Below are 26,683 nucleotides of genomic sequence, written 5' to 3'. Positions count from 1 at the left end.
AAATCTTAATTACATTTAAAAGAGACATTTGCAATGCAGAAAGAAATCCGACGTGGATGGGATTCGAATTCACGGCCTCTTGCTTACACATGAAATAAAAGCGCTCTAATCTTCTAATTCAACAAACCGGTTTCCTGATGCTATACTTAGAGTGATTAAGATTCTGATTGTACTATCGATGATCGCCTAAAGTTGTACCATAATATACTGACCAGTTGTTTCCGTTTTCTTCATATCACGAACACCCATTAGAATTTAACGTAAAACGAAAGCCAGCGATAACTGCAAACATTCCCAACTTAACTTACATAAATATATCCTTTTTATACATGAGAACGAGACGTATAGGAAGCTGTCGATGTGGATCCCCGGACGGTAATTTATAGGTAAATATTTATTGAAATAACACTAATTGGCGATGGCATTATTATTGTTTATTATTTCAAGTTTATTTTAAGACTATGCAGCATTCTTTAAAATGACTAGTATACCTGCTTTTGGATATGAACACAGCATTAAGTCATCTTTCTTAAATTTGAAATCAGGAACTTTATCGAATATTTGCTTCGTTTCTTCAGGTTCTTTCATAAAGTATGGTGCAATAAATCCACCAACGTCAACTGCATGCATAGACGCACCTCCAAGATCTTTTATTCTTACTGACGTCATTCTGAAATATTAGATATTAAATCAAGCATGTTTTTGTGTCAATTTAAATTTCAAACCCAGGTAGAACGTCTTTAACTGCATATCGGACTGCAGTACAAAGTTGAAAAGCTATGTTATAAACAGGATGACCAGCCGGTCCTACTTTTATAAATGAGAACCTTTTCCTGCTTTGTATTTTATTCTGCTTCCCCTCTACTTTTTTCAAAACATTTCTACCTTCCCAGTATTTTGAGGACCAGACATATGCTATTGTGATAAATTTACGACAAAAGATAAAAAACGTTGTTGCATATCTACAATTTCAAATAAAGCAAATAGAATATATTGTAGAAAATCATTAAATCAATCATAAACAATTAAGGCCTTAATACAATGATATGTTTAGTAAGTGTAGTCTTGTTTGTTATTAAGCCAAAATATATTCATCCTTAAACCAAAAACATTTTTTTTTAGTTGTAAATCTAATTTGATAAAACATGTAACAAATGGGAATGGAACATACATGTATAACTATTGAATTACCCTCTACCTTAGTTTGTTTTGACTGTTTTTAAAACGTCGGAAGCGTATTGATTTTTTAAAAAGTCAATTAAACACTGAACGTTATTTTTACTGTGACATTCCGAGAAAATATATGACTGGTCTTGCAAGGTTTCTATGTTCCTGTCATAAATTAACAATTGAAATGGGAAGACAAAATTATGTACCACTTCATATTCAATTTGCTTTAACCAAGATATTAACATCATACTTGTATGTAATTGAGTGTATACGGGCGTATGTTAAATTATCGACAGTGCAAGTATGTTCCAATTTTAAACCTAGGTTGTGGTTGTAAACTACATGTACTTGTTTCATATTAAAACATGTTAAAGCAAAGTGTTAAACTGCGTGCAATCGACATAACAAGTTTTTTTTATTTAAACATTTTTTATAAAGCGTCGGCATTAAAAAAAGAACATCATACCTGCTTCCTAGCAATATGGTGATATAAGGATATGGTAAATTGTCTTAACTTAAAACCCTTGTTTCGGGAAGCTGGCATTTTTACCAAGGACAAGTGTTTCCTTATCAATGATTCTGTTTATAGTTTAATGAAAAACACGATGCTCTAAGAGCTACAAACAAAAATAAAGAAAATCAAAATACTATTTAAAACATGATTATTATAGTGCATTATTTTGTTTATAGTGTTTATAGTTATTTAACTTGAAGGTTCTTCAACTAATTTGCTCAAAAAGCTAAAACCACAAAAACCGGAATAACAAAAATAAATAACAATATATTTGAAGTTTGAGTACCGCTTTACTCGGTGGTGGAGGTGTGAAGGAAGTTGTACATTATCAGTCATTGAGACTCGAAACCGATACAACGATGTTTATTATTCATAGTTCCCTGGAATCTATTCCTTTTTTCAACTATTTGAGATATATGGTACTGAAAAGTCAAACATTTTTGCAAAGAATAAAACAACATATTTAAAAAGCAGCTACTTAATGGTTAATATGTTTGCCTGTTTAAAATATGGATAGTGGCTTCAAGCCATTCTGAAGTCATAACTTTCTTCCTCTTATGACACTAGGAAAGTACAGGCAATTTAGTTTTGTCCAAAACAGCTTCCGACTTTCATACAATAGAACTGAAATAAATATGTTTGATCAAAATAATCTAAATAGCATACTGATATGAGTTTAAAAGCACAATGTTCTTAACGATTAATCCTAATGACAAACAAAATAAAAGATATACATACCCAATAGCTTATTTCATTCTTCTTGTACTAGATATTAAACTTCCTCCGTGTTGAACATACCACACTGAAAACTATTATCATACGCAAACGATATTGAAGAAGGTATATGATAATATATTTGATGACCTTTATTTCGGTTGTATCATTACGCGAATATTACCTCACATATAGCGCGCCAGTAAGTTTATTTGCAATAACATTATTTGTAACGACAGTTGTTGTTATTTTTTGTTGCTGTTTATAGGGGTTATTTCAGTGGGAGGGGCTCTTTCTTTCTACTTGAGAAAGATCAATAACAGTCAGTATGTGTATTATTACAAAACTCCTAAAAAGGTGGTGATCTTTCGGAAAATGACAAAACAATATGAAATTGCAGACTTGATTTAGTGAGTCTGTTGACGAAAGATAATGATAAATGTGCAACATCTCTCGCCCCCTAACATCGCCGGCTTAAGCGAAATTTATTCTTCAATACTTACTAACCCTGGCTTCAATGTGTTCGGCAAAATACAATTTATGAAATTTTTGCGAGTAAAATTTACTTCTGTCTAAGATTAATTTGATATTTCATCTCATGTATGTATAGATTTCTAAACTGTCTATTTCTAATTATCAGATATGTGGATTAAGGTGAGAATTTATCACAACATATTTTTTAGCAAGAGAGCACATGTCAATTTTTGTTTTCAAATCACAAAGGTCAGAGTAGGAGTCTATCAATGAAAGCCCTTTGGTAAGTACTGTACAAATAATCTTAAAATACTCTTTCGGTTGAGACACAAATTGCTCAGTATTGAACATTCGGCTTAAGAACCTTTTAAAATAAACGTCAATCAATGTTTCATAGCCATTGTATAACAGTAGTGTAAATATCATGTTTCAATGGAAAATAACTGCTCAATTTCTTTTCATGTAAATGTCAAATCGTTAAGTATGATTATGCGAGTTTTTATCAGTGTAGGAAAGAAGACAAGAATAATGATCAACAAGGCAAAGGCAACGTTCACAGGACGCAGCCTCCGACAGGCTCACTTGGAATTTGTAGTGTAAATTTTTTAGAGAGGACATTTGTTATTGTTGTTCTGAAAAGCGTTTTGCAAAGTTGAATCTAGTTGAAGTAATTGTGGTAAGCCTAATTGATCTTGGGTTAGTTGTATTTGGTTGTTGAAGTATATGTGGTTGGTGACTTAAATTGGTTTGGTTGTATCTGGTGATTTTTGTCTGGTCAAGATTTTCATAGTTGATGTTTTGCTTATAAAGTTATTTGTAAATTTAAGTTGTTTTGGTGTTGATTTGATGCTGTGGGGTTTAATGTTTGTGGTTTATACTTTATCTTAGAGTTATAATATATTTCATTGTGTGTTCATCATTTTTGAAATCTTTTTGTTTGTTTGGTCATAAGTTGTGGAGGAGAGCTTGGGCTCGCCAGGTGTTTATTATTGTTTTTGAGTAGAAGACGTATCCGTGAACAGATATGTTTTATAAATAGGTATGTGTTTGATTAAAGTAAAAATTGATCAAATTCGTTGGTTATATTATATTAATATATGGATTTGAAAAAAAACTAATATAAGAACAAAGTGTTAACTAAACAATTTCTTGCTAATTATCCAGCTGAGAATATTTTAATTATAAAAGTCAGACGGTGCTGTTTTGCCTCCATATCTTGGCCTCAGATTAAATAACATCAAAGTCGTTCATTCTCCTTACTGAAGACTGATATAAATCATGATCAAACATACGCTTTTTTGTTTAAACCAGTTAATATGTCATGAAAAGGCTTCAGAATACAATATCTTTTTTAATTTCAGTGTCGTACTGTTTACTTCAAGTAGTTCACTTATTCAGATTGCATGTCGCTCATGTGATCTGTAAACATCTGGTTATAATATTAAATAAATGCTGGTTTAATAAATTACGCGCAGGCATTGATTTGATATAGTATTTTAATAACAATAGCAATATTGTAGTTCCAAACCCATCCAAAATAGGAAATAATAGAAACCCACAAAGTAATAAAATATGATAATTAAACGGTAAAAATTGAAAATGTTGCATGTTCAGTTTGATTCGTTGGCTGTAGTGGTAAGCTACCGTTAATCCCCTAGCAACAGCTAAAGGATAATTCGAATTTACACATGATGAGGGTGAAATTTGGAATTAGGACACATCCGCAGATGTGTTCATATGGCGTCATTATAAAAAATTCAATGTGACAAATAAAGGCCATTCTATTAAAAACGGTGCTGTCTTAAAGTAAAAGAATGTGTGTATCCTTAACGAAAAACAATGAAAGTAAGTAAATAAGATGAAATTAAAAAGCCTGAATATCACAGGAAGTCTGATAGACGTCAAATAAATTTAAAAAAGCAGGCAACTAAATGATTATGTAAAATCTTAGGAACCACATATCTAGAAAATGGTCATAAAGACAGAACTAAAAATATAACAAACACAACAATTATGAGTTCCACAAAATAAAGATTAACATGCACGGCGGATGCAATTAGCTTAATTTAAAATAAATGCAGCAACACAGAAATCCAAACACTGAACACGGCAGAGCACAGAACAAAACTAGAAGCCTTAGGACAAAACAGGACAAAGAATGGGCGGAATGATAATATTCAAAAAAAGGAAATCTTAGTAAAATCAAGAAAATCTACAAAGACGGCAACCAATTTAAAAGGCCGACAAGTACAATTGCGTAGGGGAAAAGGAACCGACGGGTGCCCCGGGATTTTATATGGGTTAACAACAAATAAAACAAAACCTGTGACACATTAAGTGTCATCCAAATTTACAAAATATAGTACATTATATTTTATGGGACGGTCACACAAAGGGGCGCCTTCTTTGTACAGTCATCAAAGGAAAAGCTTTACAAGGTACAAAAACCTCAAATTTCACATTTAGCACCTACAAATCCTTGTAAACCAAGACAGTCGCCGATGAGAAATGCTCTGAAACACGTTGTTTTTGAGAGTTAAAATATTTCCTTTTAGTGCCATGACGTTTTTCCTCCCAATGAGGAGTATATAATTGATTGATTGTGGAAATGTTTAGAAATTTCTAATAGATATACTGTAACATATGTCGAAATATTTGTATTATTTGGTATTATTTGTCTCGGTATAAACGGTCACTTGTACTTATTAGGCAGTGATACAAGGTAAAATACACGGGATGTGTTATGTATTATGTGATATTTGTAGTAAAATGCGGATGCTTTATATAAACCGCGGGATATAAATTGTGAAAGTTTATCTCGGATGCCGAATATACTTCAGCGTTTTTTTCAATTTATAATTCTCTCTTTCAATTTTCAGTCTATAGATAATGTGGTAAATAAAGTGCAGTACATGTAACTTATACCCGCAGCCCAATAAATGTACTGTCCTTTTTCTGGTTTACAGTGTATATCAGCCAGGCACATTACTAATGTGCAATCTTACATTTATGTAAGTATTTTCAGTCAGAATAACATTAACTTCATTTCAGATATTTCGTTCCTGATAATCAAATCATTTACAAAAGCATCATTAAAAGTAAACTTTTCTCACAGTTTACGGTCATGAAATGCAAAAATAAAAATATACATGAAATGCGTTGTTTTCACTTCGTTCGAGTAATATTAAGATATCTTACATGAGATATAGACGCCAGATTACCTTACCGCAAATATTGTTTTAATGAAATAACCAAAAAGGAAACTTGCCCCATAAAGAACAACCAAAATGAAAAAAATATATGAAAATGTTGCAGACCCAGGCTTCTAAATATCGGTAAATTTTTCGTTTAATTCATTTTAGAATGTCAAACAGCGTTAAGAAGATTGTGAAGAATATAATCTGTATGCAAATGTGTTTTATTTCTGCAATTAAACGAAATTAGTGTTATTTTTACATTGTTCTCCCAGTCACTGTGATCGATTAAACATTAAATGTATTTGTTCTTTGTTCTAGTTGTATTGTTTAATTAACTGTATTTGTTCTATGTTCTGGTTGTATTGTTTAAAACTGAATACATTTGACATTTCAAATAGCGTTTAACACTTTATTGAAATATGATAAACAAGATTAACAAGAAAAGGCGGCGTTCAATGAACGCCGAGCAATGGACAATGAAATAATTAACAACACAGTGCTATTTGCCAAGCACTTATTGGGAAAATATGCTCCATTTTCGCACTTACAAAATCACATTCTGTTTCAAGTTAACAAGCACAATAGAAGTTGAAGGTTTCACATACATATATCATAGGAAAACCCATGACGCCCTGGACAGGCAGATCACACGATGTTTCATACTAAATATTTAACTCTGGCCCTTTGGGTTTCAGAAAAGAAATATTTTAAGGTTTAACTATAGATGTATACAAAAAATGAAAACAATGACCCCCGTGATAGTGCCAATTTTTACCCAATTGCTCACATATTTACAAACTTAGTATATATCTATTTAAAGATGTCCCATACCCAGTATCTAAGCTCTAGCAATTGGGCTTTCAGATAAGAAGATTTTGTGACCCATGGTGGACACAGTTTGAGCCCAGGATCATATTTTGAACAATTTTGATTGGATAATGTTTAATGCACTAGCATTTTGGATTTCAGAGACAAACATTGTGAGGGTTTCACTATACATATATCAGGAAAACCTATGACCAAATAACAAAGCTACTTGAAATTTCATAATAAAAGATTTTTGAAATTTTCATTTTAAAGCACCATTTTAGGCCCTGGGACTTGATTATGTCACTGACCAGAACTATTAAATATGAAAGTTAACTATAGCTATTTACGTTAGCAATATAAAACAGTCCATGTTTCATAAGAAGTGTAAACAGAATGTTTATCGTTTAAAATCTTACAAAAAACAGGAATACTTGCGGCATTGTCATAGGCTAATTGTGTTTAGTTTCGATATAGTCTCTAAGATCGATACATAGCCTGTGAATAGTCGATAAATTTTCAGCGGGAGTCGATTCTTTATCGCGGGGATGAGTCAGAATATAAAAAGTAGGGGTCAATTTTCTACGTAGAAAATTGAAAATAAATTTTATGTTAAATCGGTATATTTATGTCACTACATATATCGTCTCCAATAAGTGATTAAAATGTTGCATAAATGTAAGAGAGAAAAAAAGAATAGAAAACATCAAGCTTACTTCTTCAAAATGAAATATCAGATTCAAAGAACTGAATATAACAACTTTACATATGAAAGGAATTAATTAATTTTAATCTGATAAAGATGTATCACAAAAAAATATAATTCTTGGTTAGTGAGTCGAATCAATGTGTGCACGAAAGTATTGCGTACAAAAGTGAACAAAAATACTGAGATGATTCAAATACTTTACCTCGCACAAGGATAGTGTTTAATACCCATAGTTTTGCAACAAGTAGGTAAAGGTTAATATTTATAAATATATAAACCTAAATTTTAAATTATCTTTGAAGAATATCGGCAGTATTTGTGGATTTTTAGTATTTAAATTTACAAATATGACGTTATCAATTTCTTGGTCAGTCGAGTATTTCTTATTTTCTTATATTTGAGAAGACCTGGGATTGATAAGTATAAAATTACTTGTGACACAGACTTACAGCTCTTATTGATGGAAATGCTGTGTCGATAAATTAAAAGGCAGGCTAAAATAATTTCTGAATACATGTTTTTATTATGCATAAAAATATATGTTAAAAGTATCAATGAAAACCTTTTGAATATGTATTTTAACTTCCATCATGTTTATATATAGTCATGCAAGTGTTAGTCATTACAAAGGTTACAAACTAGAACAAAATGACAGAGCATATCTCGTTTTTTATCACTTCTCGTGATTTAGGATGATTAGGGATGACTGGTGTAATGTCACGTAACTGTAAAGATTATAAGGCGACTGAATATATATTATAAAGATATTTTAAAGAAATCTACTTAAATTAATAAAATACATTGTTATTGTTGTTCTGAAAAGCGTTTTGCAAAGTTGAATCTAGTTGAAGTAATTGTGGTAAGCCTAATTGATCTTGGGTTAGTTGTATTTGGTTGTTGAAGTATATGTGGTTGGTGACTTAAATTGGTTTGGTTGTATCTGGTGATTTTTGTCTGGTCAAGATTTTCATAGTTGATGTTTTGCTTATAAAGTTATTTGTAAATTTAAGTTGTTTTGGTGTTGATTTGATGCTGTGGGGTTTAATGTTTGTGGTTTATACTTTATCTTAGAGTTATAATATATTTCATTGTGTGTTCATCATTTTTGAAATCTTTTTGTTTGTTTGGTCATAAGTTGTGGAGGAGAGCTTGGGCTCGCCAGGTGTTTATTATTGTTTTTGAGTAGAAGACGTATCCGTGAACAGATATGTTTTATAAATAGGTATGTGTTTGATTAAAGTAAAAATTGATCAAATTCGTTGGTTATATTATATTAATATATGGATTTGAAAAAAAACTAATATAAGAACAAAGTGTTAACTAAACAATTTCTTGCTAATTATCCAGCTGAGAATATTTTAATTATAAAAGTCAGACGGTGCTTTTTTGCCTGCATATCTTGGCCTCAGATTAAATAACATCAAAGTCATTCATTCTCCTTACTGAAGACTGATATAAATCATGATCAAACATAAGCTTATTTGTTTAAACCAGTTAATATGTCATGAAAAGGCTTCAGAATACAATATCTTTTTTAATCTCAGTGTCGTACTGTTTACTTCAAGTAGTTCACTTATTCAGATTGCATGTCGCTCATGTGATCTGTAAACATCTGGTTATAATATTAAATAAATGATGGTTTAATAAATTACGCGCAGGCATTGATTTGATATAGTATTTTAATAACAATAGCAATATTGTAGTTCCAAACCCATCCAAAATAGGAAATAATAGAAACCCACAAAGTAATTAAATATGATAATAAAACGGTAAAAATTGAAAATGTTGCATGTTCAGTTTGATTCGTTGGCTGTAGTTGTAAGCTACCGTAACTCTCCTAGCAACGGCTAAAGGATAATTCAAATTTACATATGATTATGGTGGACTTTGTAATTAAGACACATCCGCAGATGTGTTCATATAGCGTCATCATAAAACATTCAATGTGAATAATAAAAACGGTACTGTCTCAAAGTAAAAGAATGGGTGTATCCTGAACGAAAAACAATGAGCGTATGTAAATAAAATGAAATTAAAAAGCCTGAATATCACAGGAAGTCTGATAGACGTCAAATAAATTTAAAAAAGCAGGCAACTAAATGATTATGTAAAATCTTATAAGGAACCACACATCTAGAAAATGGTCATAAAGACAGAACTAAAAATATAACAAACACAACAATTATGAGTTCAACAAAATAAAAATTAACATGCACGGCCGATGCAAATAGCTTAATTTCAATAAAATGCAGCAACACAGAAATCCAAACACTGAACACGACAGAGCACAGAACAAAACTAGAAGCCTTAGGACAAAACATAAGGACAAAGAATGGGCGGAATATTAATATTCAATACAGTAAATCTTAGAAAAATCAAGAAAATCTGCAAATCAATTTAAAAGGCCGACAAGGACTATTGCGTAGTGGAAAGGGAACCGACAGGTGCCCCGGGATTTTATATGGGTTATCAACAAATAACACAAAACCTGTTACACATTAAGTGTCATCCGAATTTACAAAACATAGTACAATATATCTTATGGGACGGTCACATAAAGGGGCACCTTCTTTGTACAGTCATCAAAGGAAAAGCTTTACAAGGTAGTAGTAGTTAAAACCTCAAATTTCACATTTAGCCCCTACAAATCCTGGAAAACCGAGACAGTCGCCGATGAGAAATGGTCTGAAACACGTTGTTTTTTAGAGTAAAAATATTTCCTTTTAGTCCCATGACGTTTTTCCTCCCAATGAGGAGTATATAGTTGATTGATTGTGGAAATGTTTAGAAATTTCTGATAGATATACTGTAAATATGTCGAAATATTTGTATTATTTGGTATTATTTGTCTCGTAATAAACGGTCACTCGTACTTATTAGGCAGTGATACAAGGTAAAATACACGGGATGTGTTATGTGTTATGTGATATTTGTAGTAAAATGCGGATGCTTTATATAAACCGCGGGACATAAATTGTGAAAATTTATCTCGGATGTCGAATATTTCAATTTATAATTCTCTCTTTCAATTTTCAGTCTATAGATAATGTGGTTACTAGAGTGCAGTGCATGTAGCTTATACCCGCAGCCCAATAAATGTACTGTCCTTTTCTGGTTTACAGTGTATGTCAGCCAGGCACATTACTAATGTGCAATCTTACATTTATGTAAATATTTTCAGTCAGAAATAACATTAACTTCATTTCAGATACATTGTGTATTTCGTTCCTGATAATCAAATCATTTACAAAAGCATCATTAAAAGTAAACTTTTCTCACAGTTTACGGTCATGAAATGCAAAAATAAAAATATACATGAAATGCGTTGTTTTCACTTCGTTCAAGTAATATTAAGATATCTTACATGAGATATAGACGCCAGATTACCTTACCGCAAATATTGTTTTAATGAAATAACCAAAAAGGAAACTTGCCCCATAAAGAACAACCAAAATGAAAAAAATATATGAAAATGTTGCAGACCCAGGTAAATTGTTCGTTTAATTCATTTTAGAATGTCAAACAGCGTTAAGAAGATTGTGAAGAATATAATTTGTATGCAAATGTGTTTTATTTCTGCAATTAAACGAAATTAGATGAAAACAAACGATTTAGTTCGCAATTAAACAAATTTTAACAAAGGAGGAATAAAACAAATTTTAAAATTGAATCTTACCTTTCCTCAAACGTCTGAAATCTGACTTGAAATACAGTTCTTTTGTTGCATGCGAAAAATTCTCCCATTGCATCATACAATCACAACCGCGCTGTTGTGAAATGTTATTTTTTAAATTTGCGTCTATTTCAACATCAAGGGACATCAGAAGCTTTTTGAATTATATCTAAAATATTCTATATATGCATAAATTGAAAGAATATGTCAGATTTTATCTTTCATACATTGAAAATATTTAAGAGATAGTCAGTTTATTTCATACAAAGAAAATGAACGCGTCTAATAAACAGTTCATACGTGTTATAATTAAGAAATTAAGATAACAAGTTTTTATACTGTGACAGGACAGGTACGATTCAGAAAATTTTTAGTAATGTGCCAGACATCTGATAACACGGTTCTCATTTATATATTTAGAAAGTGATGGTTTATAAATGCCTTGAATAAAATTAATTATATCCCGAATAAACGATATATAAACTTTTAATAAACAAATGACCATCGCTAAAACATCAAATTTGAGCGTAAACGTAGCATTAGACCCATTACCAAATCTAACCAAAATAAAGCAGCGCACATGTTACCTCACTTTACTTTATAGAAAGCGGTTACCAGAACTATGCCCGCGCAGCACTATTAAAATTATCCAAAAAGGAACAATATAAAACTTAAAAGATAAATTTATTCAAAACGAACATGTTAGTCAACAACAGATGGATAGATAGAAAATTCAGATGCTATATAACAGTGCAATGCACTTAAATCTATACGTCTTGTCCAAATACGAAACAGTCCCCCTTTAGGTTTACGCATGATTTAAGTTTAAGCCTGGTTAAACGATATTAAATTTTGGTAAACGTGTGACAGTTGCACAGTCCATTGTATGCAAACGGAGATAAAAAGCCTTCTCTTCCTATAAAAAGAAACTGTAGATAAAATGTTTTGCAACAAAGCTAGACATTTAAAATCGGTCATGAAGTGTAAAGTTATGAAGTGTAAAACTGATGTATGTGAATGTTTTTGCTTTGCAGCCGAATAATTTTACTGAATACTTCGTTGCTAGAGGCTTGAAATATGTGCACCTTCCATTATTTCTCGATCAAACCGACTCTACAATTTTCTTTATTTTGTATGCAGTGTTCTGCAGGGATCTCCATATTGATAATTTTATACACATGCAAGCATTAACATAGCCACGCGCAATAAAAAAAATATAAAACAGGTTATGTATTTTATGATAAGATAATACCTTAAACTTTTTTCAGAGTATGTGAACGTATTTCTTTTTGATTTTCTCCGTCTTCATGCTGTATTAGTATAACCTGCTCTCTGCAAATAACTGTCAGCTTCCACGCATGAAACAGAGATGAAAGACATATGGGCCCGCGATGTACTTGTTTTTAGTGTGGATAAGAAAAAGAATACATGAAGAGTAGCACGTGAATGACAAAAATAGCTGACTGAAATGACCATCCGGTAATAATATTTCATAAAAACTGAAATTGAACTGATCAATTTTTTTGTATTTTGACTTTTATATAGTCATAAAAAGTACTTGAACATGTTTTTTATGATGAATTAGGTCTAACAGTGCGTTCACAACGAGAAGCTATAACATATCAGTTAAAAGAATAAAAATTTGGAAAAAGGGTGTTCCCTCTGAGGCATTAACAACAACAAAATTATATTAAAAAATTGCTGCCCAGGTTCATGAGATTAAATGCGAAAAGACCTCATATCTCAAGCCCTAAGCACCGGTTTAAGTGTAATTCAATTTTTAATACTGAATGTGCTGGAATCAATGGTCCTAATGTTCCGGAAAATATATAAAAACACTGTAGTGAAGTACGGGGCAATTTTTTGCAGCTACCCCAAAGCACTTGACACATTCTTTTATGAAGTTTAAAAAGTTTTGGAAAAATGCAAAATCAGTGCCAAAAAGGAAGATGAAACACACTGTGGTCGCCTATGAATCGACTTTTTCTGCGCTTATTTAAATCTGTGGAATTACTTTTAAATAATAAAGGCAATTGATGTTAGTTTATTGCCTAAACAATTCTATCACGGATAGCGGGAAACATATGTAAATACAATGTATACTGCATGCAGTTTTCTACGTAAACAGTGATTTGCATTCTGTACTTCACTAACAAATATTTCAATTTTAATTGTAAAAATACACACAACAATCAATCAAAAGTAAAATGTTATTTTTACATTGTTCTCCCAGTCACTGTGATCGATTAAACATTAAATGTATGTGTTCTTTGTTCTAGTTGTATTGTTTAATTAACTGTATTTGTTCTATGTTCTGGTTGTATTGTTTAAAACTGAATACATTTGACATTTCAAATAGCGTTTAACACTTTATTGAAATATGATAAACAAGATTAACAAGAAAAGGCGGCGTTCAATGAACGCCGAGCAATGGACAATGAAATTTAAACAACACAGTGCTATTTGCCAAGCACTTATTGGGAAAATATGCTCCATTTTCAAACTCACAAAATCACATTCTGTTCCAAATCAACAAGCACAATAGAAGTTGAAGGTTTCACATACATATATCAAAGGAAAACCCATGACGCTCAGGACAGGCAGATCACACGATGTTTCATACAAAATATTTAACTCTGGCCCTTTGGGTTTCAGAAAAGAAACATTTTAAGGTTTAACTATAGATGTATACAAAACATGAAAACAATAACTCCCGTGATAGTGCCAATTTTCACCCAATTGCTCACATATTTACAAACTTAGTAGATATCTATTTAAAGATGTCCCATACCCAGTATCTAAGCTCTAGCAGTTGGGCTTTCAGATAAGAAGATTTTGTGACCCATGGTGAACACAGTTTGAGCCCAGGATCATATTTTGAACAATTTTGATAGGTATTGATTGGATAATGTTTAATGCACTAGTATTTGGGATTTCAGAGACAAACATTGTGAGGGTTTCACTATACACATATAAGGAAAACCTATGACCAAATAACAAAGCTACTTGAAATTTCATAATAAATTTGTTTTGAAATTTTCATTTTAAAGCACCATTTTAGGCCCTGGGACTTGATTATGTCACTGACCGAAACTATTGAAATAACTTTGATAGGGCACCATCCAAAGATCATTCCTGTGTGGTTTGCTTAATATCGAGTGATTGGTTTCAGAGGAGATCTTGTTTAAAGAAATTAATGAAAACGATATACGAACGACAAACGACGACAAACGCAGAACAGAGAGGAATCATCATAATAGCTCACCAGGAGCACATTGCGCTCAGTTGAGCTAAATGTGTATTAATAGTAATATGACACTTAACTATAGCTATTTACGTTAGCAGTATAAAACAGTCCATGTTTCATAAGAAGTGTAAACAGAATGTTTATCGTTTAAAATCTGACAAAAAAAAAAACAGGAATACTTGCGGCATGGTCATAGGCTAATTGTGTTTAGTTTCGGTATAGTCTCTAAGGTCGATACATTGCCTGTTAATAGTCGATAGATTTTCAGCGGGAGTCGATTCTTTATCGCGGGGATGAGCCATTTATAAAAAGTAGGGGTCAATTTTCTACGTAGAAAATTGAAAATTAATTTTATGTTAAATCGGCATATTTATGTCACTACATATATCGTTTCCAATATGTGATTAAAATGTTGCATAAATGTAAGAGAGAAAAAAAGAATAGAAAACATCAAGCTTACTTCTTCAAAATGACATATCAGATTCAAACAACTGAATATAATAACTTAACATAATGAACGGAATTATTTAATTTTAATCTGAAAAAAGATGTACTACAAAAATTCTTGGTTAGTGAGTCGAATCAACGTGTGCACGAAAGTATTGCGAACAAAAGTGTACACAAATACGGAGATGATTCAAATATTTTTCCTCGCACAAGGACAGTGTTTAATACCCGTAGCTTTACGACAAGTAGGTAAAGGTTAATATTAGTAAATATAAAAACCTAAATTTAAAATAATCTTTGAAGAATGTCGGCAGTATTTGTGGATTTTAAGTATTTAAATTTACAAATATGATGTTATCAATTGCTTGGTCAGTCGAGTATTTCTTGTTTTCTTATATTTGAGAAGACCTGGGATTGATAAGTTTAAAATTACTAGTGACACAGACTTACAGCTCTTATTGATGGAAATGTTGTGTCGATAAATTAAAAGGCATGCTAAAATAACTTCCGAATACATATATTTATTATGATTAAAAATATATGTTAAAAGTATCAATGAAAACCTTTTGAATATGTATTTTAACTTCCATCATGTTTATATATAGTCATGCAAGTGTTAGTCATCACAAAGGTTACAAACTAGAACAAAATGACAGAGCATATCTCGTTTTTTATCACTTCTCGTGATTTAGGATGATTAGGGATGACTGGTGTAATGTCACGTAACTGTAAAGATTATAAGGCGACTGAATATATATTATAAAGATATTTTAAAGAAATCTACTTAAATTAATAAAATACATTTACATTCACATTAAGCGTTTTTAATTTTAATAGTACCATAATATTTTTATCAAGCAAAAAAAAATTGTTTTGTTTAGGTCACCCTGCCCCATCTAAAAATATGCCGGACCCTACAATTTTTTTTAGGTCTGTAAAAAACAAAAACAACAAAAAAAAACAATTACAAAACATGAAGAAAATTCACAATTTTCATCAACATTTTGATAACAAATTGTTTAGTCATAAAATTGATGAAGGAACTCTTAAATGTCCGCCAAAAATTTGAAGAATTTAGCCGATAAAATTATCCAATCAGATACTACAAATTTGCCGTACAGAAATATCGTATGATGACTTTTGTCGTTAACTTCCAGTCAAATAGATGCTCAAGGACTTATAATTCATTTAAAAAAATGAAATTTGTTTGATATTGACCAATATTTATTGTTGTACGATGCCTAATGAAATGGCTGATAGACACCAATCTTGTAATTAACAAACATAATTGATTTGTTATAAAGCTAAATCACCAACAACTAAAATTGTAACTGTTTCAGCAGAAAAATATTTTCGCGATGCCGCTTTTTATGTTTAAAAAGGTCACCAAAAACATGCTACGTCTTATCAAAATGTGTATTAATCACTAAAAATGTAGTTTATGAATATAAAATACCTTAGGTACTGTTTATATTAGTGGAGATGGTGATAATTGTCAGTATGTGTTGGTCATTATTAAATGGATGTTTTCTAAAAGGAGGAGTGTGTTTGGAGTAAATCAAACAGAAAACATTATAATGGTCTAATATGTCATGCTTTAAAAATTATTATTTAAATCTGATCAATCACTTCTGTGTAGTACAGTGTTACCCATTTTGGACATTTTACATTTGTCTGCATGTAATTGTTTTAGAATGTTTGATTCTTTTATATTTAAGAATAAAAGGGTTAATGTTTTATTTCAAAATATGTTTGTCGCAATTTGATCTTTAATGCATTTAAACATTCATAATATGAAAATTTTGGGCAGTTAAAAAAAGGGGGAAAATCACTTGGTACTGTCAGGTTTTATAGCAGCACAGTAACAAAAATGGTGGTTCAGGTTGTCTGTGATTATAAAACAGCGTGTGGACATTCCATCACACTGTTCAGAATTGTAACATCAAAGTTGTTGTTTGAAGAGTAAAAAATTATGCTTTTGTGCCATCCTGGCCCAGTTACGATTCTCATTTCCAAACAAAACGTCCGACCTACCCTACCTATTCCTGGTGAGCTTCTTACCCTAACAACACAATTTTTATAGGCCTAATATACTTAATCTTTTAATACAATGTATAAGAACAAGTAAATTAATTGTGTTGAACAAATAGTTCGTCTACACAATAGTAAAAAATGTCAAACGCCAGATTATAAATATACATTTTTCTTGAATAAAAGTGACGTTCTTTCTCATTCAATATCCTAAGATCTTGGGTCAGTATATTTAAACTTCCACATAGATGAACCACTCATTTCTTTCTTCCAAATGTCATCAAACATTTCATTCTGGGCTTCTGCAAACCAATTTTTCCAATCACCAATTTGACCTAGAAAGAAAACAAATTTTAACCTTAAATTTAATACGTAGAACGTACATACAGAAATTGTATCGATTTCACTTTAGAAGGATGGGGAATCAAATAATAAATAACGTTCGTTTCACGAAAAAAGATAACTGGCATAACATGACACTCTATTTTATCAGGACATGTTCTAAAATAAAACCTCAGTGTCAAAGGATATTTTCGATAAAAAAACACGTGAAATATGACTCAAGTAATGTCATTGTTATACCAAACGAAATTTATTATTATTATATTTAGAAATATCGTTTGATTCAATTAAAAATGTGAAATGTGTAAAAGGACTCAATAACTAAATGACAATAATGTTTAAAAAAGTATATTTCTAAGATTTTTCCTATTCCAGTTTTGATTATTTAAGATAAAGCATATTTTTTCTACGTATATTATGATGAAATCTAGGAGTTTTAATCACTCTCAAGTGTGCCCCTGAAACTAACTAGTATTGATGTCATATGTGGAAAGATAAACATGAACCCAAAAATGTCTCTAACTCATGATCCCTGGTTTGAGAGGGATAGACCTTACCACTAAGTCACCTTTCCCCCTTGAATACAAAGTTTACAGTTTTTATAAATTGCAAGTTAGCATATCATATTGATAGAATTTCATATTTGGTAACACATTATTTTCTCTTGAGATGAAAATCAAAAGAAGACAAAAAATGTAAAGAATATCATACCTTTCCTTAAAAATCTGAAATCTGACTTGAACAACATTTCTTTGATAGCAGGTGGAATTTGTTTTTTCACCATTATATCAAACCCGCAGTTATGTAGTATATCTTTCTTCAAATTTTCTTCTAGTTCAACATCAAGGAACTTCAGCAACTTTTCAATTTCTTCAATTCCATTCTGTGTGTAGATTTATGTTAATATTTTACAATGTTCAATAATGGTGAGATACAAATTGTTTATAACTTTTGTAAGTGATTTATTTAGATAACCTTGTATGATCATTCTCTTAATGTATGATAAATATGTTTGAAAATATTTTGATTTTGAAATATAAAATAAAATTTGTAAACCTACGATTTTCATGTCTTCGTAATACATGATGTGAAGGGGATATCCAACGCCATTTTGTATTTCTTTTTCCCATTCTTTTAGATAATCTGTGTACTTTCCGTACTCTACTGTAAAATATGTTTTAAACATCTTATGCATACTGTGAAATTCATATATTTCTTTATTCTTATATATGATTATTTTTCAACTTGAACGTTACATTAATTTGTTCGTTAGCCCTTGGCAAACACAAAATAATTCAGGAGAAAAAAAACAAAGGTAAATATATAAAATATAAAATAAAAAATTGAAAACGGTGGTGCCATAGAGAAATCAAGGCATTCAAATAAAGTTTTCAGCACTCCAACAAGTTTTTATATTTTTATACCCACATTGTCAATTCTATACTTTCAGATTTTTTCGCACTTACATTTCCCCTGAAGATACACAGGCAGCCAATCGCTCCATTTACCCTCGTAATTGTACGGCTTTAAACCCGTCATATGATTGTAGTAGGACACAGCGGTGTCTTTTGGGTTACGACAACACAGTATCGTCTTTATCTGTTTAGCTTTCATGTCCTTCAACGGTAGGTAACTGAAATATTTTGTTATGTAAGCATTTTTTAGATCGAACTAACTCGAAAAGCTATCGAGAAGAAACCTTCTAATAATACACATTTAGGAACATTTCAAGTAACGATTTTTGTATATTTAGACATAAGTATGTATTCGTATTTAGTTAAAACTACATCTTTCATCAGATAGCTTGCTGGTCTGATAAATAGAAACATTTATTTTATGCTTTTCAGTGGATTACTCATTTATCCGTGAAAATTATATTTGATAATTTCACAGTGAAAATTATCAAAATATAATTTCACACTTTTCAATGACGAAGCTACTTTTTTTAAGATTTTCCCCATGTGGTACCTCAATTTTATTTTTGCTGACTATTCAGTCAATGTCAGGCTGTTTAAAGAAAAGCAAAGCTGAAATTGATAAATAACTTATATGTCAAAAGTAATAAAAAGAAGAAAACTTACAGTAAGTTACTTCTATTCATTCAAATTACCAATCACCAAATATCGTCTCTTTAATTTTTTGTTTCATTTTTACAGTCTGAAAAATACATTCCTTCCTCTTGCAAAACTGCTTTTGACGACATTTGGGAATATTTAAGTATCCTACGAGCAAAAACTGCCGTATGCTTTATGAAAACTTGAAAAGCAATGCCGCAGCTTTCAGTCGAAGAATATGTAAACAACCCAGCGTTCGTAAGGCTTCCAAGTTTTCCAATTTCCTATCCTCTTTTTTGAATGTTTACACATCTGTCAACACTTATTTATTGTCTGTTACAATCCTCAAATAAGTTTTCTTTCTTTTAAAAAGGTGTATGACTAACAAATCCAAATGATATCCCTCTGAATCAAACACAATTATTTTCCTCCAGTGAAATACACAACTTTGAAAATGGCGGCCGCTTACATTTAACATAGCCAGGTCTAATATAAATTCGCAGTCAGTAACAGAAATATGGATGGATGGTTGGACTTTTTCTCCTACTAGAATTGTTTGTTTTTATTATTTAAACATGCGATCAGACATATTTTCTAATAAAATGAATACTATCACCACCATTTAACGTTGATTGTGGAACTTATTTTTCAGCCCATGACTTCTTGTATTTAATGAGAAATTCGACTTTTTTGAGGCTCTAAATGGGGAAACAGATTTTAATATTAACGTAAATATTAAGGAAATTTCGTTTTAACTTGTTTTTAAGCATAAAATAAAAAGTAAATTTGTTTGTTTGTTGTGTAAGATGTAATTTTATTTCATCTCGTGAACTTTAAAAACAGTATTCTCACTCGTGGCTACGCCACTCGTGAGAATACTGTTTTTAAAGCCCACTCGATGAAAAAAATTTCATCTTACACACAAACATACAAATATCCTCTATTTAATCTTTTAAATAATCACAAAATAAAGCTAATTTGAAAAAAAAATGTATGTTTTGTGTGCGTGCGTGGATTCTTATATTCGTTTGTGCGGGCGTACGTGCTTGAGTGTGTTGGGGAAGTTGCCGACATTTATTAAAGAAAAGAAAAATGTAAAACACGAAACCAGTGCGGGAGGTTCACCCGCAAAGTTCGAGCATTAATAACTGTCGCTGCATAGAAACAAATTGATAATGTCTTCTTTGTATAAAAATATACAAATATGAAACATATAACAATGCTAATAACCCTTTTATGTCTGGCATTAACCAGGTTGTTCAGTTATCATTAATAAAGTTACAAAAACTTGCTTATGATAAGGTCATTAATTTTGAAATATGAAAAGACCAAATTAGCAATTGTACTACAACTCATGATTCTATTGGCAAAGGTTCGTGTTTACATCTCTGTTATAAATGACAATCAATTTCTTCAAAATGTATACACACCGATAAGGCAAGTGACAGTTAACAACTCTCGGCGAAGGTTGTTTGTCGAGATTTTCAACAGATTGGAACTCCAGCATTAAATCCCCCTTGTTGCCTTCTATTGGTTTAGAGCTCTTCCTTAAAATCATCATAAGTAGTTCATACAGCCAGTTTGTACCTAAAAAAATAGATGTTACTTTTATATGATGGCAGTGAAGCTTTGGAAAATCTATGAATAGCAACTATATTAACCTTTGTTTTTTACTCGGTCGGTAACAGGTAAACGGAACCTATTTGTGTGTATAAATAATATATATATTTCATAGTTTCCTTTTTCAAAATTACTATCTTTTTATACTTTTAGCGGTGACATAAAAACGTCAAAAAATGTTTGTACCTGTTTTTGGATATGTACACAACATCAAATCACCATCCTTAAATTTGAACTCTGGAACTTTATCGAAAATTTCCTTCGTCTCTTCAGGCGTCTTCATAAATTCTGGAATCACAAAGCCGCCGACATCGGTTGCACATATTGATGCATTTCCAAGATCGGTTATCTTTACTGAAGTCATTCTGAAAATGTAACCCACAAACCAATGATGTTATATGAGCAAGCCTTATTTCACAAAAGGATTTTGGTAAAGTTTACGTGGACGGTAACTTGCACTTTCCAGTACCGTCCATGAACAGGCTCAATCAAACCGAGCCTGCAACATTTTCAATTTTGCCGTGTTGGGCTTTCTTTAGGGATTCTGTATTTATCTATTTTACCTCACGCCATCTTTGAAATTGGCCGTGCACTGTATTTGTTAAACGAACAAAAAGAAATCATTATCGTATAAATAGAAATCATGTTGATGAATATTAAAAAAAATATCATTTTTATTGAATGACAGACAAAAATGTATAAAAAATATTATCTAATGATTGAAGGAACAGTTACTTCAGGATTTTATAACTTTTCATCATGTTTTGTATATTGAGCGGATCTGATTCACGCCCGTGTGATTCTCACGCCACGATTAGACAGCTACATCAGCGTTGTCATTGCTGTGTTCAGGCTGTAAAAATCGCCCCGTACATTCAATCAGAGATGTTATATATTTCCGATCAGTAAAGATCGTTCAGTACGACATTATTGTTGGGCTTGTGGTAATTTAGTTACTTCTATTCGGCTATTTTCCTGTGGGTGGTTTGAGTATTCCTCACTTGAATACTGTTGAATCACCCATATGTGGCCTGCTCTTTAAATTTGTCTTTTGACGTCCTATCTGTGATATGCAGGCTTCATAACCTCTGATCTCCTTTCAAAATACTATTTTATTTAGTTCCGCCCATTATTTTCTAGTTTAGGGCACACGCATTTTTTTACTTGAAGACCACAAGCCGCTTTCATGGAATGGCACTTACGTGTCACATTGAAGGTTCCATGATAACCGCCATATTAACACATCCGCTGATGTTTCAAATTCAAAATTTTACCAGTAAATGTTAAAGGTTGAATTCTGCTTAAGCCGGTGCTAGGGTGCGTAGACGGTAGTTTGCAATTGACAGTATCGTCCAAGAACAGGCTAATCAAACCGATCCTGCAACATTTTCAATAAAGCCGTGTTGGCCTTTCTTAAGGGATTATTTTGTTCTCTATTTTTTCTGAAATCACCTGCGTTATGACACATCATTTAATAAATGTGTATAAATTTTAAAGCAAATTGCACTTTAACTGCTATTGAAATATAATACGTCACACCTGTAGTTTGCAATAATGTCTGTGACATTACAAATGATGACTATTTTGAATGATAACAGACTAGTAAAATTATTGCTGAACGGTCTATTCATCAACGTATTTCCAAACCTCTAGACTTTGTTTTATCTTGTGAGATATTAAAACATTATCTATTTAAGTTCGCTTTTGACAAAAATGGTAGTTAATATCGCTATGGTTTTTTACTATAGCACCTGCTTGCCTTATCAAATATGCCAGGTTGTCATATTAGACTACATGGTTGTTTCTAAAGTATTGCTCGAACACGCAACCTTTACTTTGAAGTGAAATCGATTTTCTTAGAGTCTAGACAATACAGGTTATTAAAAAATTCTGGAAACAAAGTGATCCCTCAGAAGCATTAATCACAACAAAATAACATAAGAATTGCAGACTCGGTTTGATTGAGTCTGTACATGAGGGATAATGAATAAGTGCAACATCCCTCACGCCCCCTAGCACCGGCTTGAGCGGTACTCAATTCTCAACACTTTATAGTGTTGGCATCAATGATCCTGAAGGACCAGAAAATATAACAACACTGAAGTGAAGTACGGGGCAACTTTTCACGGCTGCCACACAGCACTTGACACCTGCTGTTGTGAAGTACAAAATTCTGGAAACAAAGTGATCCCTCAGAAGCATTAATCACAACAAAATAACATAAGAATTGCAGACTCGGTTTGATTGAGTCTGTACATGAGGGATAATGAATAAGTGCAACATCCCTCACGCCCCCTAGCACCGGCTTGAGCGGTACTCAATTCTCAACACTTTATAGTGTTGGCATCAATGATCCTGAAGGACCAGAAAATATAACAACACTGAAGTGATTAAACCTATTTTTTATTCTAAGCGTGCCAATATCATATTATCTAAAATAAAAACACAAATGATGTAACATACACTGTATATTCATAAACACAATATTTACGAAGTAAATTCGCTTGATATGCTATAGAATCATTGTTGTCTTCAAAAAGAAATACATTTAATGGCAAAGTGATAATTTTCTCAACAAGGCAACATAGTCGCAATATACATGTACATCCGTCACAGAAGCTATCAGTGGCATTATAGATATGCTTATAGGCGATATTCTCTTGGCAAAATCCGGAAAACATCTGGATATATTATCATCTCTAGTGATTTTTTATATGAATTTTGACCACTTTATGTGACCTTGACCGCAGGGACCTCAATTTTGCACGCTACACCCCACCTCACAATTGTAAATATTTGTGCTATGTTATATTGAAATCCCTCTATGCATGTTGAGGTTTTGTTCCAGACAAGCGTTTTTTTGTGACCTCTATGTGTGACTTTGACCTTTGACTTAGATGCTTGGTTAATGCACACGACACGGCTTCTCAAAGTGTTGAACATTGAATGAACATTTGTATGAACTTTCATTAGAATCCCTCCATATGTGTAGGAGAGATGCTCTGGACAAAATCTTAATATTTTATCATTTTTAGTGATCTTGACAATTATCTTTAGAGACCTTAACCTTGCATATATTAACCTTCATTAATTGTTTTACACAAATAGTCATGAGAATGACTATTTGTGTTTCAATCCCTAAATAAATGATGTCTTAATTGTCCCAATGCACATTTTAATATTTTTATCTGAACTTTGACCCCTATGTGTGACATTGACCTTGGTCGCAGGGACCTTAATTTTACATTCGACACTCCGCCTGACAATAATGAACATTTGTGCCAAGGTATATTGAAATCCCTTTATGCTAGTCCAAATATTTAGACGTTACCGCGGATTTGAAGCTATTTTTTACATGGGTCAAATCCGCTTTAACGTCTAAAGATATCTATTTAAAAATCCATAGCAAAATGAAAAACAATAAACATGCACAATCATTCAAATTTCCGATGTAGAATGTTACAAATAATCATAATCCTACCACAAATGTGTCTTTTCCTTATCAAAATCAACTCCTTCAAATTTTAAACAATTTAAAACAAATCCCGTGTAAAAATTGTGTAAAACAGCCTCCATATTGTGTGTACTACGCAATGCGGTGATTACTGGAACCATATTTTTTAGACGAATTTTTTAATGCGCGCACCTGTCAGCGTCTTAAATTACAACAGAAAAATCTTTCGTTCAGACTAATTTCGTACTATTGTTTTTTGGGGACGTCACAGCATGACCGGGAATTTCCAATATGGGGGTCACCGCAAACTGTCTTTCATGTGTCTTCTTAAAAATATGGATAAATAAACGACTTATCGCGAGTAATTATTGTATATTTTCACAGTTTTTGGGAAAATATGCTTCCGTCTTTTATTTAATCAATTGCTTTTGTGATAAAAAACATTTAAGTTGTGATTTACCGGTAAATTCAAATCGACTCGAGAAGCGTGTCGATTTGTGCTATGGGAAATTAGCCAGTTATGGAAAGACTTCGCATTTTCCGATAAACGTCAAAATGTAAAAAAAAGAAAATGCGATGTCTTTCAATGAAGGACTACCCTTTATGCATGTAGAAGTTTTGTTCCAGACAAGCGTTTTTCAATGAGCTCTAAAAGTGACATTGGACTTTGACCTAAAGGCCTGCTTTATGCGTACGACATGGCTTCTCATATTGATTAACATTCGTATAAAGTTTCATTAAAATTCCTTCATGGATGAAGGAGATATAGGACAACAAAACAAACAATTTGAAAATAAGCTAGTTGCGTACCAATAATAAAGTTTAACATATACTATGTAAACATGATATCAAAAAGGGCAGTCACGTGACCTCTAGAAGATTAATATTCCCATTGCCATTTTTAAATAGACAATTAAATTTGCTACACATTTCTTAGCAAATTTCTTCAACACAATTATTGCATTTATTGACAAATATTGTTTCAATGTATGAATTTCCCTTGAAACATACAAAAGGTGAATTAATATTTCACTTTGAAAACCAGTAATACTTGTTTACATTTCATACACATCTAATACAAATACTAAATTTATTTAAAAATTGCCTTATTATAGGTTTTAATGACTACGACGAAGGCAAGGAACTTGCAGCAATAGCAATATCTTTTAAGGTTATTTAAGGGGAAGCCCCCCCCACCCCCTAAAAATGTGTCATCATAAACCTGAGACAAACACAGGCAGGGAATGGATAAATAGTGGTTAAAAATATATAATGAATAAAAGCAAATATAAACTTACCCTACAGGCAATGTTTCACCATGAACTTAGTCTTCAACCACATTCACGAATTAACTGAACTGTTCTACAAACGACATTCGAGTATTTAGATGATAACCCATTTTAACAGGGGTGCAATTTGTATGACGCGGAATATAATTAATCAATACGTTACATAATGTCACGATGACTTTTAAATTTCCCTTGTCTAGTTTCTTCTTAGCGGCGGGGAGTAATAGATACCGTACGAGGAATATGTATTCATGCGCGTGGCGGAAAAAAGGCCAAAAAACTATGCAGACATATTCTTAACTCGGCATTTTACACTCCTACGAAGCAGTGGCTCTTTCACATTTTGGTAATATGTTTAATGAGAGCCCTCTGTTACGTCATGGGTTTAAGAACGACATAAGTATATGTGCTCTAAGAACGTTTATTATTATAATCTACAATATGTTTATAAGACAGTTGTTAACATAGCAGTTTCCGTGATGGTAGTACGAGGGGTGTTGAAATATGAATGCAACTGCTTCAATTTTCAGAAGTGCTTAACAAACAGTGTCAAAACAATTATATCAATCATTCAAAATACTCAAGACCATGTGATTTACAAAGTTTAAGTCTTTCATCCAATTCCTAATTGCGTTTTCATAATCTTTTCAAAGTAAACTCTTTAGACACTGAACAATAGCCAAACCGAGATTTTTTACGTTAAAACTTTGATATTTTCTTCCAGGGAGGTGTTTTTGAGCCCGGGAAATAGGGAAAAGTCACACGGGGCAAGATCTTGCGAATCAGTAGAATGAGAATGCTCGACAACCATTTCCTGTGTACAATGACTGCTTTGTGTGACGAAGCATTGCCATGCAACAATCTAACACCACGGAGATTAGTTTCTTGTGGGCGGTATTTTAACATTATTAATTTATGAAGGACATTGCCTTTGTTAAACT

At 31.9% G+C, this 26,683-nt stretch overlaps 2 protein-coding genes across 8 annotated transcripts in view; both read right to left on the bottom strand.

The window, feature by feature from the left end:
• LOC132742238 (sulfotransferase 1B1-like) overlaps window positions 1–26,683 on the bottom strand; it is an 84,641-nt gene that overhangs the window by 42,224 nt on the left and 15,734 nt on the right. For 2 of the 7 annotated variants that reach the window (XM_060730582.1, XM_060730586.1), the window contains exons 1-2: window positions 2,423–2,558; window positions 492–670 (exon numbers count right to left, since the gene is read on the bottom strand). The exons of the other annotated variants lie outside the window; for them this stretch is intronic. In XM_060730582.1, the coding sequence (XP_060586565.1) occupies window positions 492–669 (178 nt within the window). In that variant the 5' untranslated portion in view covers window position 670; window positions 2,423–2,558. Of the gene's footprint in view, window positions 1–491; window positions 671–2,422; window positions 2,559–26,683 lie in introns of those variants that run through there. 7 annotated transcript variants of the gene reach the window in all.
• LOC132742235 (sulfotransferase 1B1-like) lies at window positions 15,020–25,908 on the bottom strand. Its single transcript, XM_060730575.1, has 7 exons — window positions 25,752–25,908; window positions 21,186–21,364; window positions 20,810–20,966; window positions 18,792–18,958; window positions 18,386–18,489; window positions 18,037–18,208; window positions 15,020–17,318 (listed from the first exon to the last, which is right to left on the bottom strand). The coding sequence occupies exons 2-7, from the start codon at window positions 21,361–21,363 to the stop codon at window positions 17,194–17,196; spliced, it is 903 nt and encodes a 300-aa protein (XP_060586558.1). The 5' UTR covers window position 21,364; window positions 25,752–25,908; the 3' UTR covers window positions 15,020–17,193.

Source organism: Ruditapes philippinarum, unplaced genomic scaffold (genome assembly GCF_026571515.1).
Source record: "Ruditapes philippinarum isolate M1 unplaced genomic scaffold, ASM2657151v2 ctg935_1_1_1_1, whole genome shotgun sequence".
Taxonomy (NCBI): domain Eukaryota; kingdom Metazoa; phylum Mollusca; class Bivalvia; order Venerida; family Veneridae; genus Ruditapes; species Ruditapes philippinarum.
Note: the sequence above shows the minus strand (reverse complement) of the source record. Positions and strands in the feature narration are given on the sequence as shown.

Bases quoted from the DNA above. Each gene is read 5' to 3' on its own strand.
- LOC132742235 (XM_060730575.1), bottom strand. From the start codon at position 21,363: ATGACTTCAGTAAAGATAACCGATCTTGGAAATGCATCAATATGTGCA. The intron at 18,959-20,809 runs GTGTGTATACAT...AAAATATTTCAG, and splicing joins AACTGTCACTTGCCTTATCG to TTACCTACCGTTGAAGGACA. The intron at 18,209-18,385 runs GTAGGTTTACAA...ATCTACACACAG, and splicing joins ATTACGAAGACATGAAAATC to AATGGAATTGAAGAAATTGA.